The 15,861-nt window shown below is 41.5% G+C and overlaps 1 protein-coding gene across 1 annotated transcript in view; it reads right to left on the minus strand.

Moving 5' to 3' along the window:
• The window catches only part of CDH18 (cadherin 18), a 965,040-nt gene that overhangs the window by 144,610 nt on the left and 804,569 nt on the right, over positions 1-15,861 (minus strand). The window contains exon 7 of the mRNA XM_077492030.1: positions 2,622-2,875. Within this exon, the coding sequence (XP_077348156.1) occupies positions 2,622-2,875 (254 nt within the window). The remainder of the gene's footprint in view (positions 1-2,621; positions 2,876-15,861) is intronic.

Consider the following 15,861-nt stretch of genomic DNA (forward strand, 5'->3'; position numbering starts at 1 on the left):
ATCTGTCACCAGATGCAGATTGTCACTTGCCACGTCACATGCCACACGTTGCAGATTTTCTCTTGCCACGTCCCATGACGCACGATGCAGATTGTCACTTGCCATGCCCCATGCTGCATGATGCTGATTGTCACTTGCCACGTCCCATGCCACATTATGCAGATTGTCACTTGTCTGCTATTACTGTCTCTTCCTCTGTCCCAGAGTCAGGCAGCAGATTACCAGTCAAGCAGCAGAGAGATGAAGTAAACTCTCTGCTGCCTGCACACTGCACAGTGAGGGCGGAACTGCAGGGATGCAGGGTGGGCGCTGGGTGGTGAGAGATGCTGTCATCTCTCTGCTCCCCCTGCCTGCTGGCTCCCTGATTGGCCAGCAGCGGCTCACACACTGTCACTGAGCCAAACAGCTGCTTACCACCCGAGTCGCCTGGGCCACCCGCAGAGCCATCCGCTATCTCTCACCAAAGGAGCCACCCGTGCTCTCAGACGTGGGGCCGCCCACTGGCTCTCTCACCCTCGGTGACACTTGCCCGCCCAATCATTTGCATTCTCAGAGGGGGCAATTGCCCCATTGCCCCCCCCCCCCCCCGGATCCACCCCTGCAGTAATCCCTGTCTTGGCTGCTAAATAGTAAGAGCAGCTGACAATCAAAAAACCCGCAGGGGGCATTTGTTGCAGTAAAATATATAAAAGTACAGGGAGACCACCATCCTAAGTAACTGGGAGCTGGTGGCTACTCTATTTAAAATGCCTCAGAAATAAGAACAGAAACTGACAAGATCAACAGGTATTTATGAAAAAATTACTCACAGTAATAAAAACACACCTCATACAACTATAGGTCATGCCTCCATTGTATTTTAATGTGAAAATAAATTACTATAAAGCAATTTCTCTATGGTAAAAAAAAAAAACACATCTTAATACAAATGGTAATTAACTGCCAAAATCCTACATTAGTGTGCATATGTCACATAAAATACATTTTTTCTTGTGGGTATAAGTACTGGTGAAAGAATATGTGCAATCACTGATTAGTTCAGTCCAAGTGTTAGAGCCTACACTTCAAAGAAGAGAATAGTTAACATGCCTCAGTACTGATATTTAATCAAGAACAATTGAAGAGACATTTCAAAATCTTGCTGCACTGATTACCTTTTCATTCCACCTGTCCAGCATACAATAAGAAGCCAAGAAACATCTCTTTAAACAGCTTTTGCAAAAGAAACAGTCACTAAATTTAGACATAGTAAGACAATTTCCAACTTCATTCCCTAATTGTGATCTAAATTAAAGTAGGTCTAAACCCAATCACTAAAGCCTCAAATCAATTTTTTAAAACAATACTGTTTATGAATTGTTTTAATTCATGTTAACTCTGATTTATTTTTATTTTTTCATAAAGTCTTTGATCAGGATCTGCCTATTATAGAGTGACAACACGATGTCTCTGTCTCCCAATAGTTTTCCTGCAAATTATGACCTGTCACAAGAGCTTCCAGTCTAACTTAACAACAAGTAACAGTTTAAACCTTTTAACATTATGACCAGGTCATTTCTAAATATTGTTAATGAAGTAATTCCTAACATGAGGTTAATCTGAAACACATGAGAAGTTTGAAATATTTTGTGTAGTTAATCTTGAAACAAAGATTTATCTTGATAAGACAGAAACTAATTGATATCCTTTGGCTTCTTTTTTTTTTTTAAAGATTATTACATCTTTAATTTTCAAGTTTGCTCTCATAATAACAGTTCTTCTGATGAAGACAAGTGTTGAAACAGTATCGTAATAAAATGCAATGCTCATAATAATCATGCTTTTCAAGGTAGATACAGTAAAAATGTTACTCTTGTGTAAATATCATATATTGATTACTGTATATTGCATATCTTATTATAAAAGTGGTCTACGATGGCCTTTGTAATAGCCAATAAAGGTAAACATGTCTGGATATTACAAAACAGTGAATAAGAGAAATGTAATATGAATTTGCAATAAACAGAGATGTGTACATTATCATGTACAGTGCAGTCAGTTCTGCATAATGAAAACTATATAAATATCCCACTGCTGTGATTCCCTGTAACAAGTTGGTTATCCCTTTCATTTGTCCGCACAGTAATGGCGATTTTGCTCATACATTTCTAAAGCTCAAGACTATGGTTATAAGGGCAATGTATGGTTTCTATCCCAATTAGGGTGCACTGAGAATCTACAGACATTTGTTTTTTGTCACATTAATGTAGTTCCTCTGTTGCCTAGAACCCATACATAACTTAGATTTAACAATCTTAAGTGTGTTAATTTGTTTATATGTTATAGGGGCTGTGCCCCATTGCTTGTGAATGCTCCCGGGCACCTACTTTGTAATTATCTGTACTGTTTTCTAGTCAGCCATTTTGTAACTTGCTTTATTTTGCAATAAAATATTTGAACAATAGAAAATTATATACATGCCCCCTCCTTGATATTTTATGACCACATGCCGACTTATTACATCTGCAATTTTTATATTTTCTAGTTAGATTACGCTATTTTATTAACGTACTGGAATATTTATATTTTAATTTGTAAATTAGATCATGTTTATAGATGAGTAGCAGGATACATTATCTTACCTTACTGAGCTACTTGTACTATCTGGATCATATGCCGTTACCATTCCTACTATGGTTCCAATGTCTGCGTTCTCATAAACATCCATCTCATAGAAAGGTTTTGTAAACAAAGGTGCTTCGTCGACATCACCAACAATGACTTTTAACATCGTTGTGTCTTTAAATGGTCCCAAGTGAGAAAATCTTGAGTCCAAGTGAGTATTTACTCCTTCTATGTTTAGTGAATATAGCTTCTTTTTTTCATAGTTTAAAGGCTGAAAAAACATATACAAATAGTAAGTGCATCAACATTGCATTTAAATTATTTAAATACATAAAACAAACAGAATGAAAAATGATCATCAGAAGTATGTAAACATTTTTTAACAATTCATTTTTTCCATATACCTTAACTCTCCAAAAAAGGTGTGCTATCTCTTTAAAAATAATAAATATCAAACAGTCCACAAATAGGTGATTAAAGAAACTATTCAATAAAGTCTGCCAAGGTGAAAGAAAGTATCTACGTGTAACAATCAAATATCTTATATCTCACAACACTGGCTCTTTTGGGGATTTACACTGGATTGTGATTGCATGTAATAATCAAATATCTTATAAACAGAGACTTTCTTTCACCTTGGTGAACTTTATTGAATACTTTCTTTCATCACCTATTTGTGGACTGTTTGTTATTTGTTATTTTTAAAGAGATAGCGCACCTTTTTTGGGATTTATATTATTTACATCTTGTATTCAGATATTGTGTGCAGCTATGATTTTTCTACTTTTTATACACTAAGTGCATGATTTTCTTGTTTTTGATTCATTTACACCACACACCAAAGTTAGACTCCTGATGTGTCGACTGGAGAGAAGATGGGGAAGAAAAGAGAAGGGGAGGGAAGGTAAGAGAAGGGAAGGAAAAGAAGGGGAAGGGATTGGGGCTGAAGTGCTAAAACAGAGGGGAGAGAGTAGACAGAGACCACCAGAGAGGTGAGTAAAAGGGACCTTTATTGCTGGGACCCTTCAGGTAGATCATTTTTTAGCCTGACAGGGTTGCTTTAAAAATTCAAATACCTATGCATGGAATTGAAAACTAGTATTACCTTGACCAAAAGCAATAATCTCATACTACAGCAACAAGGAGTTTAAATTAGAAAAATACTTTGGGTAGTATAGCTATTGATAACATTCACCCATGTCTTTATACACAAAAGCTGCAAGGTGAGCTATTATTCTTTGAGACTATTGCTATTGCACAAATTGTAAGCTGTGTTCTGGAAAATTGTCTTCCTACCATACCAACTTTTATTATGGATGGTAATTGGATTGCCAGCTCCTCTATTTAAAGTAGTTTGAAACTCAGCCACTGATTTCATGTAAGTGTTACCATAGTAATACCTGCAGATCTTGCAAACAAGGTCCTTGTTTAAGCACTTTCTTTTATAGGGTAACAATTGTTTGCCCTCTTTGCTCCTATACTCTGTCACATGCATCCCTGATAAATGTTACAAGAGGCCACACTAAGACATATCAGGTTGATTTACTGAAGGAAAATAGGCTGAGCACTTTACAAAGTGCAGTTGCACATGCGCAGTTGAGCCTGAGCTTAGTAAATTAGGTTAAGCTTCACTTTGCAAAGAGTGCCCAATCACGTGCAAGGAAACTTAAAAATAAACAGCATTTTTGCTTGCACATGATTGGATGATGGAAGTCAGCAGAGCTTCTGCTCATTTACTAAGCTCTGAAGCAGCTGCACTTGGAGTGTAACTGCAGTTTGCAAAGGGCAAAACCTATTTGCATTTAGTAAATCAACTCCATTGCACGACACGGTGCACCACTAAAGCCCCGTACACACGAGAGGACTTATGTCCGACAGACTTCCGAAGGAGTTCCGTCGGAGTTCTGCTGGAATTCCGACGGAGTTCTGACAGACTTTTCGGCTGAGCGGACTTGGCCACACACGATCACACTAAACTCAGACGGATTCGAACGTGATGACGTACGACTCGGCTCGAATAAGGAAGTTCATAGCCAATAGCTGCCCTAGCGTCGGTTTTAGTCCGTCGGAGTAGCATACACACAAGCGGATTTTTCGAAGGGGACCGGGTCCGGCGGAGTTCCTTCGGAAAAATTTGAAGCATGTTCCATATTCTAAAGTCCTTCGGACTTTGGCGAGTCAAAAGTCCGTTGCAGCCCACACACGATTGGATAGTCTGACGGACTCAGTCCTTCGGACTTTGGATGTTGAAAAGTCCGCTCGTGTGTACGCGGCATAACACTATCAAGAAAGTGCAAGTTGACAGGAAGAGGCTACAACAGATCAACAGGAATGATATGAAAATATTGGATGAAACAAGAAGGTGAAAACCGTATTTTATGGAAAAATTTGATAACTTTTAAAAACAAAATTAGTGAAGTTATTTAAGGTTTTTCTTCTTTTAAAGCCAAGATTTGCTTATTTTCAGAAATATGAAATACACATAAATTATTATTGTCTGGTAATGGCTAAACTAATTCCAAGTTAAAAAAAGCAAAATCATCTTTTAAAGCCAAGATTTGCTTATTTTCAGAAATATGAAATACACATAAATTATTATTGTCTGGTAATGGCTAAACTAATTCCAAGTTAAAAAAAGCAAAATAATTTCTTAGAAACGTGATACAAAAAATGTATAGTTTATGGTAACATGTTGGTTTTCATCTTAATAAAAATAAACAATTCTCTTTAATAGCAAGAAAACTCACTGAGATTATGCAATGCTTTCTTTCTGTTTACACTGCACTGCTATTGTGCACTGCATTGGTAAATGCAATATATTTTTGCCAATATAATTTTGTTTGTTCCATGTGCTAAAGCTAGTTATAGGATGGTTGTCTTTTTTGTACAGTTGGTTGAATTTGGTGCAAGAAAGCACAGGATCCCTTTGCTGTCATTTTGCTTTTGCTGGGAGTTACGTGTGCTCCTGTGCCTCTAATGCCGCGTACACACGTAGCCGACTATCCTATGGACTTATGCGTTTTAAAAGGGGGAGAGGGAAACGTTTTGGGACTTTAAATGAAATTACGGCCTGGTAAGGTCGTGTATTTCCATCCCTGTCAATGTGACTATATATTTTTCAGCACGCGGGCAAATTGCTAGCGATTTGAAGGAAAGGAAGTTGGGACTTTAAATGAAGCACATGGTTTGCAAGACAACACAAAATGGTGGATAAATAGACGATTTAATAGTTCATATACAAAACAATGGTATAAAACAATATCCTATTAATGTTTGACAAGATATCTAGAATGGGTAGTGACACTGATAGCCAGTGAAAACATACAGACCATGCTATCAATTGGCAAGATAGGTAGAACAAGTAATAACAATGGTAAAAATGTCTTTGCTTGGTACAATCAAGGGACCACCAGTGTTGAATCAGGTAAACAATTATTGCTCGATCATGCCTGCCCGATCTCAGACCTCAAGAATCCTGTTAAAAGGGTAATTCGTATGTTGTCCAATAAAATTGGCAAATAAAAGATGGCCGGTAGCTCGACGCGTTTCGTGGTTCAAGACCACTCATCAGGAGCGGACACGTCATGTTTCTAAGGTTAGAATGATATAATAAATCACCATGATTAAAGGGTACATCAGGGGCAGATACATCTCCTGAAGGGCTAAAATACTCACTGAAGTAAGTTTGTTGGTGGTGGAAGGGCAGGAATGGTAAGTCATCCAAGAAAACCGCAACCAGGAGTTGGGGCTAAAATACTCACTGAAGTAAGTTTGTTGGTGGTGGAAGGGCAGGAATGGTAAGTCATCCAAGAAAACCGCAACCAGGAGTTGGGGCGGATGCCCCCCGCCGCGGCGAAAAGACAGAGGCACCCATCAAGGAAACACAGGACCACGAGGCACCCTAGGGGGAGGATGGCAAATGAGAATGTGAAGTGTGCAATATATAGTTTACATTTTCCCCATTTGTGGGTTTTTTTCTGTTTTTTCTGTTTTTTGTTTTTTGTTTTTGTTTTTGTTTTTGTTTTGTGTTGCTTTTTTCCCCCATTCTTGGTTCTTACACCTTAGATTACAACCCTCATCATTATCCTCCCAACACACACTCTGTTTCACATATTTGCACACTTCACATTCTCATTTGCCATCCTCCCCCTAGGGTGCCTCGTGGTCCTGTGTTTCCTTGATGGGTGCCTCTGTCTTTTCGCCGCGGCGGGGGGCATCCGCCCCAACTCCTGGTTGCGGTTTTCTTGGATGACTTACCATTCCTGCCCTTCCACCACCAACAAACTTACTTCAGTGAGTATTTTAGCCCTTCAGGAGATGTATCTGCCCCTGATGTACCCTTTAATCATGGTGATTTATTATATCATTCTAACCTTAGAAACATGACGTGTCCGCTCCTGATGAGTGGTCTTGAACCACGAAACGCGTCGAGCTACCGGCCATCTTTTATTTGCCAATTTTATTGGACAACATACGAATTACCCTTTTAACAGGATTCTTGAGGTCTGAGATCGGGCAGGCATGATCGAGCAATAATTGTTTACCTGATTCAACACTGGTGGTCCCTTGATTGTACCAAGCAAAGACATTTTTACCATTGTTATTACTTGTTCTACCTATCTTGCCAATTGATATCATGGTCTGTATGTTTTCACTGGCTATCAGTGTCACTACCCATTCTAGATATCTTGTCAAACATTAATAGGATATTGTTTTATACCATTGTTTTGTATATGAACTATTAAATCGTCTATTTATCCACCATTTTGTGTTGTCTTGCAAACCATGTGCTTCATTTAAAGTCCCAACTTCCTTTCCTTCAAATCGCTAGCAATTTGCCCGCGTGCTGAAAAATATATAGTCACATTGACAGGGATGGAAATACACGACCTTACCAGGCCGTAATTTCATTTAAAGTCCCAAAACGTTTCCCTCTCCCCCTTTTAAAACGCATATTGCATAGGGATGGAAACACATGGTTTGCTCTATGTCTGTTACCTTGATATTAATAATTATTCTGCCCCAATTGCTTCTCTGATAATCTCACCTGTTTCAATCACTTTTATCAATATTATTATGACCCGTCATGTTTCAGACCTATTTGACTCATACATATTCGGTTTTTTAAATGTAAGTTTAATGCTCCCTTTTTGGTGGTGTGTGGTTGGTCCATGTGTGGGGTCGCCCGGACTCTGCAATATCCGGGAGTTGCGTTGTGCACTGTCGGCCCCCTTCCCCCCCCTCTATTTTCTCCCGCTTGTAGTGGTGGGGGTGGGGGGCGGGGCTTGCCGACACTGCGCATCGACGTTGCGCCACCCGCGGCGGGCTTGCGACGTGCCATTAGGCGCGCCTACGCCCGCTGCGCTGCTGTTACCACACTCGCGGGCTTTGTTGGGAGCGCCCGGTTTACCGCCGACGATTGTCGGCCTTTTTGCCGGGACTCCTCCCACTTGTTTTACTCAGCGCGCGCGACGTGGGCGGGCTATCCTGCGGCGGCGTCTATATATAGACGCCCATCATGTTATGAGGAGACGCGGCACCCGAGACGCACTATTGGGGTAGCTTTTACCCTTCACCACACCATGCTTTTCTTAAGCCATATCAGGTAAATAGTCCCACTTCTTGCACCTCTCCACAACTAATTTGGTCCCCCCTTCTCTGTCTCTTGACAATTATCAATTAACTATCAATATATAGTTTACATTTTCCCCATTTGTGGGTTTTTTTCTGTTTTTTCTGTTTTTTGTTTTTTGTTTTTGTTTTTGTTTTTGTTTTGTGTTGCTTTTTTCCCCCATTCTTGGTTCTTACACCTTAGATTACAACCCTCATCATTATCCTCCCAACACACACTCTGTTTCACATATTTGCACACTTCACATTCTCATTTGCCATCCTCCCCCTAGGGTGCCTCGTGATCCTGTGTTTCCTTGATGGGTGCCTCTGTCTTTTCGCCGCGGCGGGGGGCATCCGCCCCAACTCCTGGTTGCGGTTTTCTTGGATGACTTACCATTCCTGCCCTTCCACCACCAACAAACTTACTTCAGTGAGTATTTTAGCCCTTCAGGAGATGTATCTGCCCCTGATGTACCCTTTAATCATGGTGATTTATTATATCATTCTAACCTTAGAAACATGACGTGTCCGCTCCTGATGAGTGGTCTTGAACCACGAAACGCGTCGAGCTACCGGCCATCTTTTATTTGCCAATTTTATTGGACAACATACGAATTACCCTTTTAACAGGATTCTTGAGGTCTGAGATCGGGCAGGCATGATCGAGCAATAATTGTTTACCTGATTCAACACTGGTGGTCCCTTGATTGTACCAAGCAAAGACATTTTTACCATTGTTATTACTTGTTCTACCTATCTTGCCAATTGATATCATGGTCTGTATGTTTTCACTGGCTATCAGTGTCACTACCCATTCTAGATATCTTGTCAAACATTAATAGGATATTGTTTTATACCATTGTTTTGTATATGAACTATTAAATCGTCTATTTATCCACCATTTTGTGTTGTCTTGCAAACCATGTGCTTCATTTAAAGTCCCAACTTCCTTTCCTTCAAATCGCTAGCAATTTGCCCGCGTGCTGAAAAATATATATCCTATGGACTTAGTCTGGCGGTCTTCCCGCCAGACTGTCCGTCGGACTTTCCGAACGTGCTACTTGCCCACACACGGCACTTTTTCAGCGGACTAATACGCCCTACTTTTGAAATGAACGGACTCGCCCACACACGTGGAGGAAAGTCCACTCATTTCGAGCGCATCTCCAGGTAGGCGGGGCCCGCGAAGGAGACATCGCTGGCCCCGCCGCCTGGTATGGACTTAAAGGGGAATCACACCGCCGAAGAAAATCGTCGTGGGGGTCCCCCCCAGGTCCACATCAGACCCTTGTCTGAGCACTCTACCCGGCCGGCCAGGAAAGGGGGGGACGAGTGAGCGTCCCACCTCCTGAGCCGTACCAGGCCGCGTGCCCTCAACATGGGGGGTGCCTTGGGGAAGGGGGGGCCAAAGCACCTTGTCCCCATGTTGATGAGGACAAGGGCCTCTTCCCGACAACCCTGGCCGTTGGTTGTCGGGGTCTGCGGGCGAGGGGCTTATCGGAATCCGGGAGCCCGCTTTAATAAGGCGACAGAGGACCGGGCCACCACCTGTAAAAGAGCTATAAGAAGGCGCGGTGGCCCGGCAGAAGAACCAAAGAGGGGGACAAGACCCCCGAAGTTGGAAGAAGGACAGCGGCGAGGAAGAAAGCCGGGCTCCTCCGCTAGCAAAAGAGCTAGAAGAAGATAGCGGAGGACTCCGGCGAGAAGACCCCCCGAAGACGGAAGACCCCCGGAGCTGTGCAATAAACCATTTTTACCCTGTGTTGTGTTTTTTTGTACTTTTTTCACAGGTGAATGGGTAGGGGTACATTGTACCCCATACTCATTCACATAGGGTGGGAGGCCGGAATCCGGTGGTCCCCTTATTAAAGGGGGCTCCCGGATTCCGATAAGCCTCTCGCCCGCAGAGCCCGACAACCAACGGCCTGGGTTGTCGGGAAGAGGCCCTTGTCCTCATCAACATGGGGACAAGGTGCTTTGGGGTGGGGGGGGCCGCTCGCTCCTTCGCGGGCCCGACCTGGAGACCCGCTCGAAATGAGCGGACTTTTCTCCGGGCGGGAAAAGTCTGTTCATTTCAAAAGTACGGCGGACTGGCATATACACGGCCGGATTGTCCGCCGAAATGTGAGTCCGGTGGGAAGATTGGAGTGCAAAACTACTTTCTAAGTCCGCCGTACTTTCGGGTAAAAAAAGTATGCCGAAGGCTACACAAGGGGGGATTGTCCGGCGGACTTGAGTATGCCGGACTTTTCCACCCGATTGTTTGATCGTGTGTATGCGGCATAAGTAGGGGTGGGCTCCCTCCAGGCACACCTGCCCTTAATTTATCCATTGTTATATGTGCTCCTACTATGGAGACTCTGGAAATTTTAGAGTTAGAACTGCAGTATATACAGAGGTACCTTGTCATGGGCACTGCAGCTTATGTATATATTTGCACATGTGTGCAAACAAACCCTCCGTTTTTTATGTAAATTGTTAGATAGGGTCAACTTGGTTGTTTTGTAGGCCGGCTGGTAGGTCTTCTTGGAAATATTTTGTTTGTTTGTGATGTGCATTACCCTTCCATGTGCACCTTGCTGTAAAGACTAGTTATAGGTTTGGGCGGTTGCCATTTTTTATATATTTTTGACAAAACACAGATCCTCCAATACATTTGCAGGAAAACAAGGAACAATATACATAATCTTTCCATATACAATATAACTGTAGCACCCCTAGCATTGCTGGTGTGTTAGAGTAGGATGTTTATTTGTTAGTGTAGGTAAATTTTCAGGCTTAACTGGCAGCCAAGCCTGTGCGTTTTTCTGGGTCAGGTGAGTGACTCAGATAGGCTTAATTACTCAGCAGCAGCTTCTCTGGCAGTTCGTCCCTGCTTGCTGGAAACTTGGAGAAGTTTCCAGAAGTAGTTAGGAGGAGTCTAGGAGGAGCTAGCTGGAATAATCTGAGGGCCCAAACCAATCCTCAACAGAAGGGTTGGCAGGGGGCAGCCCCCTAAAATACTCAGGGTCAGCCCAGCAGGGGAGTGTGGAATTGGGTTGGAAGATAGAGAAGGAGTATTAAGCTGTCAGGGCCTTTGAAAGTAACTCCCCAGTCTGGAGGGAGTGAACTCAGGCCTGTGATTGAGTGCAGAAAGGACACCTCTTCATGATACATGGAGGGATCCTGACCAGGAGGCAGAGGAGCAAGAAGGGGACAGCGGGAGAATACTGCTGGGCAAATCTCCAGGGAGAAAGACAGCCATGTGGGCTGGTGAGTGTTGCAGTCAGAGGACTGAGAGGCATGCCTCAAGGGACTGGGTGCAAGCAGTCTGGGATGGATGCAGAGTCAGTCTGGGAGGACTGTGGAGAAGAAACCCAGTAGGGCTAGTGAAATAGGCAGCTGCAGCCAAGTGGGCTGGCAGTGCCTGAAGAGGTAGTACTGGAAGCAGTAGCCACAGGAATGGGTCAGCCAGCACCAATGACCTCTATATTTGCTACACCAAAGGGGCCCGTGGTCCCGGCCTGCAAAGGATCTGAGTCAGTGTCAGATCATTTCAGCAGTGCTACCTGGTCCTGGGAGTTGTAGTTCTACAAGCAAATCTGTGCTGGAGGTAGAAGAAAAGGAGTCTGTATATGCTGGATGAATATCGTTTGTGTCCCTGAAGAGTTTCTGCTGATTGAGTGGGCATCCCATAATAACCCTTCCCCATCCAAGTTCAATTCCCCTAAATAAAAAAACAAAGCTGAAAGGACTTCTTTATGTCTCAGAAGTGATTGAGAATTCCATGTGCCTGGCTGTGCAGGGTGGGAGATAACCAACATTTACCAGCGGGTCCTGTGGGGGTAGCTCAACATAACATATATACTTTTCAAATTTCAAAGTAAAAATAATGGTTAAAAAAGCCTAAAACAAACTCTATGCCATAAAGGAACATGATGACTAACTAAATACATTTTCTGTAAAAATAACTAAAAACATTAATATCAAAAACATTGTAAAAGAATAAAACATTATTCAAGTCTGATGAGAAAAGGAATTCATGCTTTATTTAGATAATCCAGATATAACAATAGATTATGGTTGAGTACATAGATGTAATAAAATTCATATACAGGTACAGTCAGGAAAAATGCTTCCCAAGAGTGTAGTTGCTGGCCCTATTGAAATTTCCCAAGCGTTTTCAGACTCATAACAGCTATGTGTTTCATTGTGTTGTAGCACAAAGAAGCAGGATGAACAAACAACCATGGCAGATTTAATAGGTTAAACCTGGGTTATTTTGGTGCTCTAGTCTATTAATGTCTGTTCAGCACAAAGTAAAATATGCATTCATGGACTGATGAATTTCTCCCATCCTTAGAAGTTTCATTAGGTACCTTACTGGCTCATATTTTACAAATCTGCAATCTTGTAACTTTAAGCAATGCAAGGCAGTATGACCTTCATGTATTGTTTAGCATTACACTTAAACTTAGGATGAACGTTCACTTGAAGCAGATGTTATGTTAACTTTCACACAATTGTATTTGAAACCAGTATAGCTATTAACATATCTTTGGAGTAATTGTTTTGTTATAGCACAGTTAGTAACAATACAGGTATTCTGTCAAACAAAACATGAGCAATGCAAGTGTTCTTGTTCCGTATCTTGTTACCGTTGGCTATGGGCAATTATATAGATAATTGACTGCACAACACTTTGACAATGTGGGAAATACATTTTTATTGTGAATGCAGCTATTTCTATTTCTACTGTCAGCACATTCCAGCTTCACAGCACTCAGGAGAACAAATATATGTAAAAGTGCAATCATGTTAGCTGACATGACAGATTGAAATTACACCAGTCCTTGTCGACTTGCATTAAAAAGATCTGAGCATGAATGAAAGCATTATGTGTCAAGCACCATACATATTATAATGATGTGTAAATCCAAGGTAACAGATCTAGGTGACAGCAAGGTCATCTGTAGGGTGATAGAAATGTGACACTAACACTGCCTTGCCATTTGCTGATGATGTAGAATGAAATTAACAGCTGTTACAGTACCTTTGCTACAGGTGCTATCTTAGTTCACGCATAAACGATATTCAAGGAGCTTCATATTTATGAACAACGCTGTCATAATTACTAGTGATCCAACCATCATTAAAGAAAAAATTAAGCTATGGATATGTTTACATATTTACTTTGGTCCAGCAAGGAATACAGGTGGGGATCCACTCGGTATGGTCCCATTCAAAGATCGCTTTTCATTTTTTCAATGAATGCAAAGAGTTATCTGATTGAGTGAGGTAGAAAGGCTTGGTGGTGACATCATGCTCTCCACACTTCAATCAGAGAGTACTTTCCGTGATAAAAACCAAAAAAAAAACAAGTTGTACCGGCGCTCAACTTCCCCACTTCTGTGCTTAAGGGTCTGCTGCAATCCCAGTCCTAGTCTTCCCCCCAGAAAAACCAGGGTAAGTGAATGATGTTGGGTCTGGGATCAAAAGTAAAATTTCTGTCTTTGCAGATGACACCAAGATATGCAGTAGAATAACGTCCTTACAGGATGTCTCCAATTTACAAGCCGACCTCAATACACTGTCGAATTGGGTGACTATGTGGCAGATGAGGTTTAATGTTGATAAATGTAAAGTTATGCACTTGGGGGCTAAGAATATGCATGCATCATACATGCTAGGGGGAGTAAAACTGGGGGAATCCATAGTGGAGAAGGATCTGGGGGTTTTGGTAGATCATAAGCTCAATAATAGCATGCAATGCCAAGCTGCTGTTTCCAAAGCGAGCAAAGTCCTTTCTTGTATTAAGAGAGGTATGGACTCCAGAGAGAGAGATATCATTTTGCCCCTGTTCAAATCATTAGTAAGACCTCACCTGGAATATGCAGTTCAGTTTTGGGCACCAGTTCTCAAAAAGGATATCGGGGAACTGGAGAAAGTGCAGAGAAGGGAAACCAAACTGATAAGAGGCATGAAGGAACTCAGCTATGAGGAAAGATTAGAGGAACTGAATTTATTCACTCTTGAGAAGAGGAGAATAAGGGGGGATATGATCAACATGTTCAAATATATTAGGGGTCCATATAGTGAATTTGGTGTTGAGTTGTTCTCTGTACGGTCAACCCAGAGGACAAGGGGGCACTCTTTACGTCTAGAGGAAAAGAGATTTCATCTTCAAGTACGGAAAGGTTTCTTCACAGTTAGAGCTGTGAAAATGTGGAATAGACTCCCGCCAGAGGTGGTTCTGGCCAGCTTAGTAGATTGCTTTAAGAAAGGCCTGGATACTTTCCTGAATGTACATAATATAACTGGGTACTAACATAGGTAAAGTTGATCCAGGGAAAATCCGATGGCCTTTTGGGGGATCAGGAAGGATTTTTTCCCCTGCTGTAGCAAATTGGAGCATGCTCTGCTGGGGTTTTTTTTTTGCCTTCCTCTGGATCAATTGTGGGCATAAAATTGGGTATTTGGATTGTACGATTATTTTTTATTTTATTTATTTGTTTTTAAGGTTGAACTGGATGGACTTGTGTCTTTTTTCAACCTGTCTAACTATGTAACTATGTAACTATGTATATATATATATATATATATATATATATATATATATATATATATATATATATATATATATATATATATAATCTTTAGGGGATTGCGCCTCCCATTCACTATTTATACTACCCCCTTCTCAATAAAGTATGCTTAATATTACTTATATTCACTAAATAATCACTGTGCCCCCATATTATCCAAAATATATACACAAGACATTAATTTATAATTGCAATATATATATATATATATATATATATATATATATAACGTCCTTATTGTGCGATATTTTAATTCGATTGCTCCAACTGTGCCGTCTTAATCACTGTTCCTCTTCTAATCAAAAGTCTACTTGTATCAACTAAAATAACCAAATCTGTGCCACCGTCACCAAGCAGAATGGCCACTCACCAGATGTCCCCAATCAGTAAGCCTTTGGTTCATTTAACGGATAATCAGAGAGTACTTTGCATTCATTGAGAAAATCCAAAGCATTCACTGAACGGTGCATATGCAGAGCAGACAATCTCCTGTGTTCACAATGCAGCAGGTCAGCCACTCAGTAAGAAACCAGAAGCTTGTGGATAGGGATGAGCCGAACACCCCCCGGTTCGGTTCGAACCAGAACTTTCGAACGGATCCCAAATTTGTACGAACGTTAGAACCCCATTGAAGTCTACGGGACTCGAACGTTCGAAATTAAAAGTGCTAATTTTAACGGCTAATATGCAAGATACTGTCCTAAAAAAGGTTTGGGGACCTGGCTCCTGCCCCAGGGGACATGGGTCAATGCAAAAAAAAGTTTTAAAAATGGCCGTTTTGGCGGGAGCACTGATTTTAATGACGATTAAAGTGAAAAAAAAAGTGAAATATTTCTTTAAATATCGTGCCTGGGGGCGTGTCTGTAGTATGCCTGTGAAGTGCCATGTGTTTCCCGTGTATAGAACAGTCCCTGCACAAATGACATTTAACGGAAATAACGTCATTTAAAACTGCTTGCGGTTTTAATGTTATATCTGGTTCCTGCAATATGGTTGAAAATCATTGAGAAAAATGGCATGGGTAGCCCTCCCTGCCCATTACCAGCCCCTTTGGGTCTTG

This window comes from Lithobates pipiens, unplaced genomic scaffold, assembly GCF_037356315.1.
Source record: "Lithobates pipiens isolate NorthernLeopardFrog02 unplaced genomic scaffold, aLitPip1_a1.2 Scaffold_19, whole genome shotgun sequence".
NCBI classification, from domain to species: domain Eukaryota; kingdom Metazoa; phylum Chordata; class Amphibia; order Anura; family Ranidae; genus Lithobates; species Lithobates pipiens.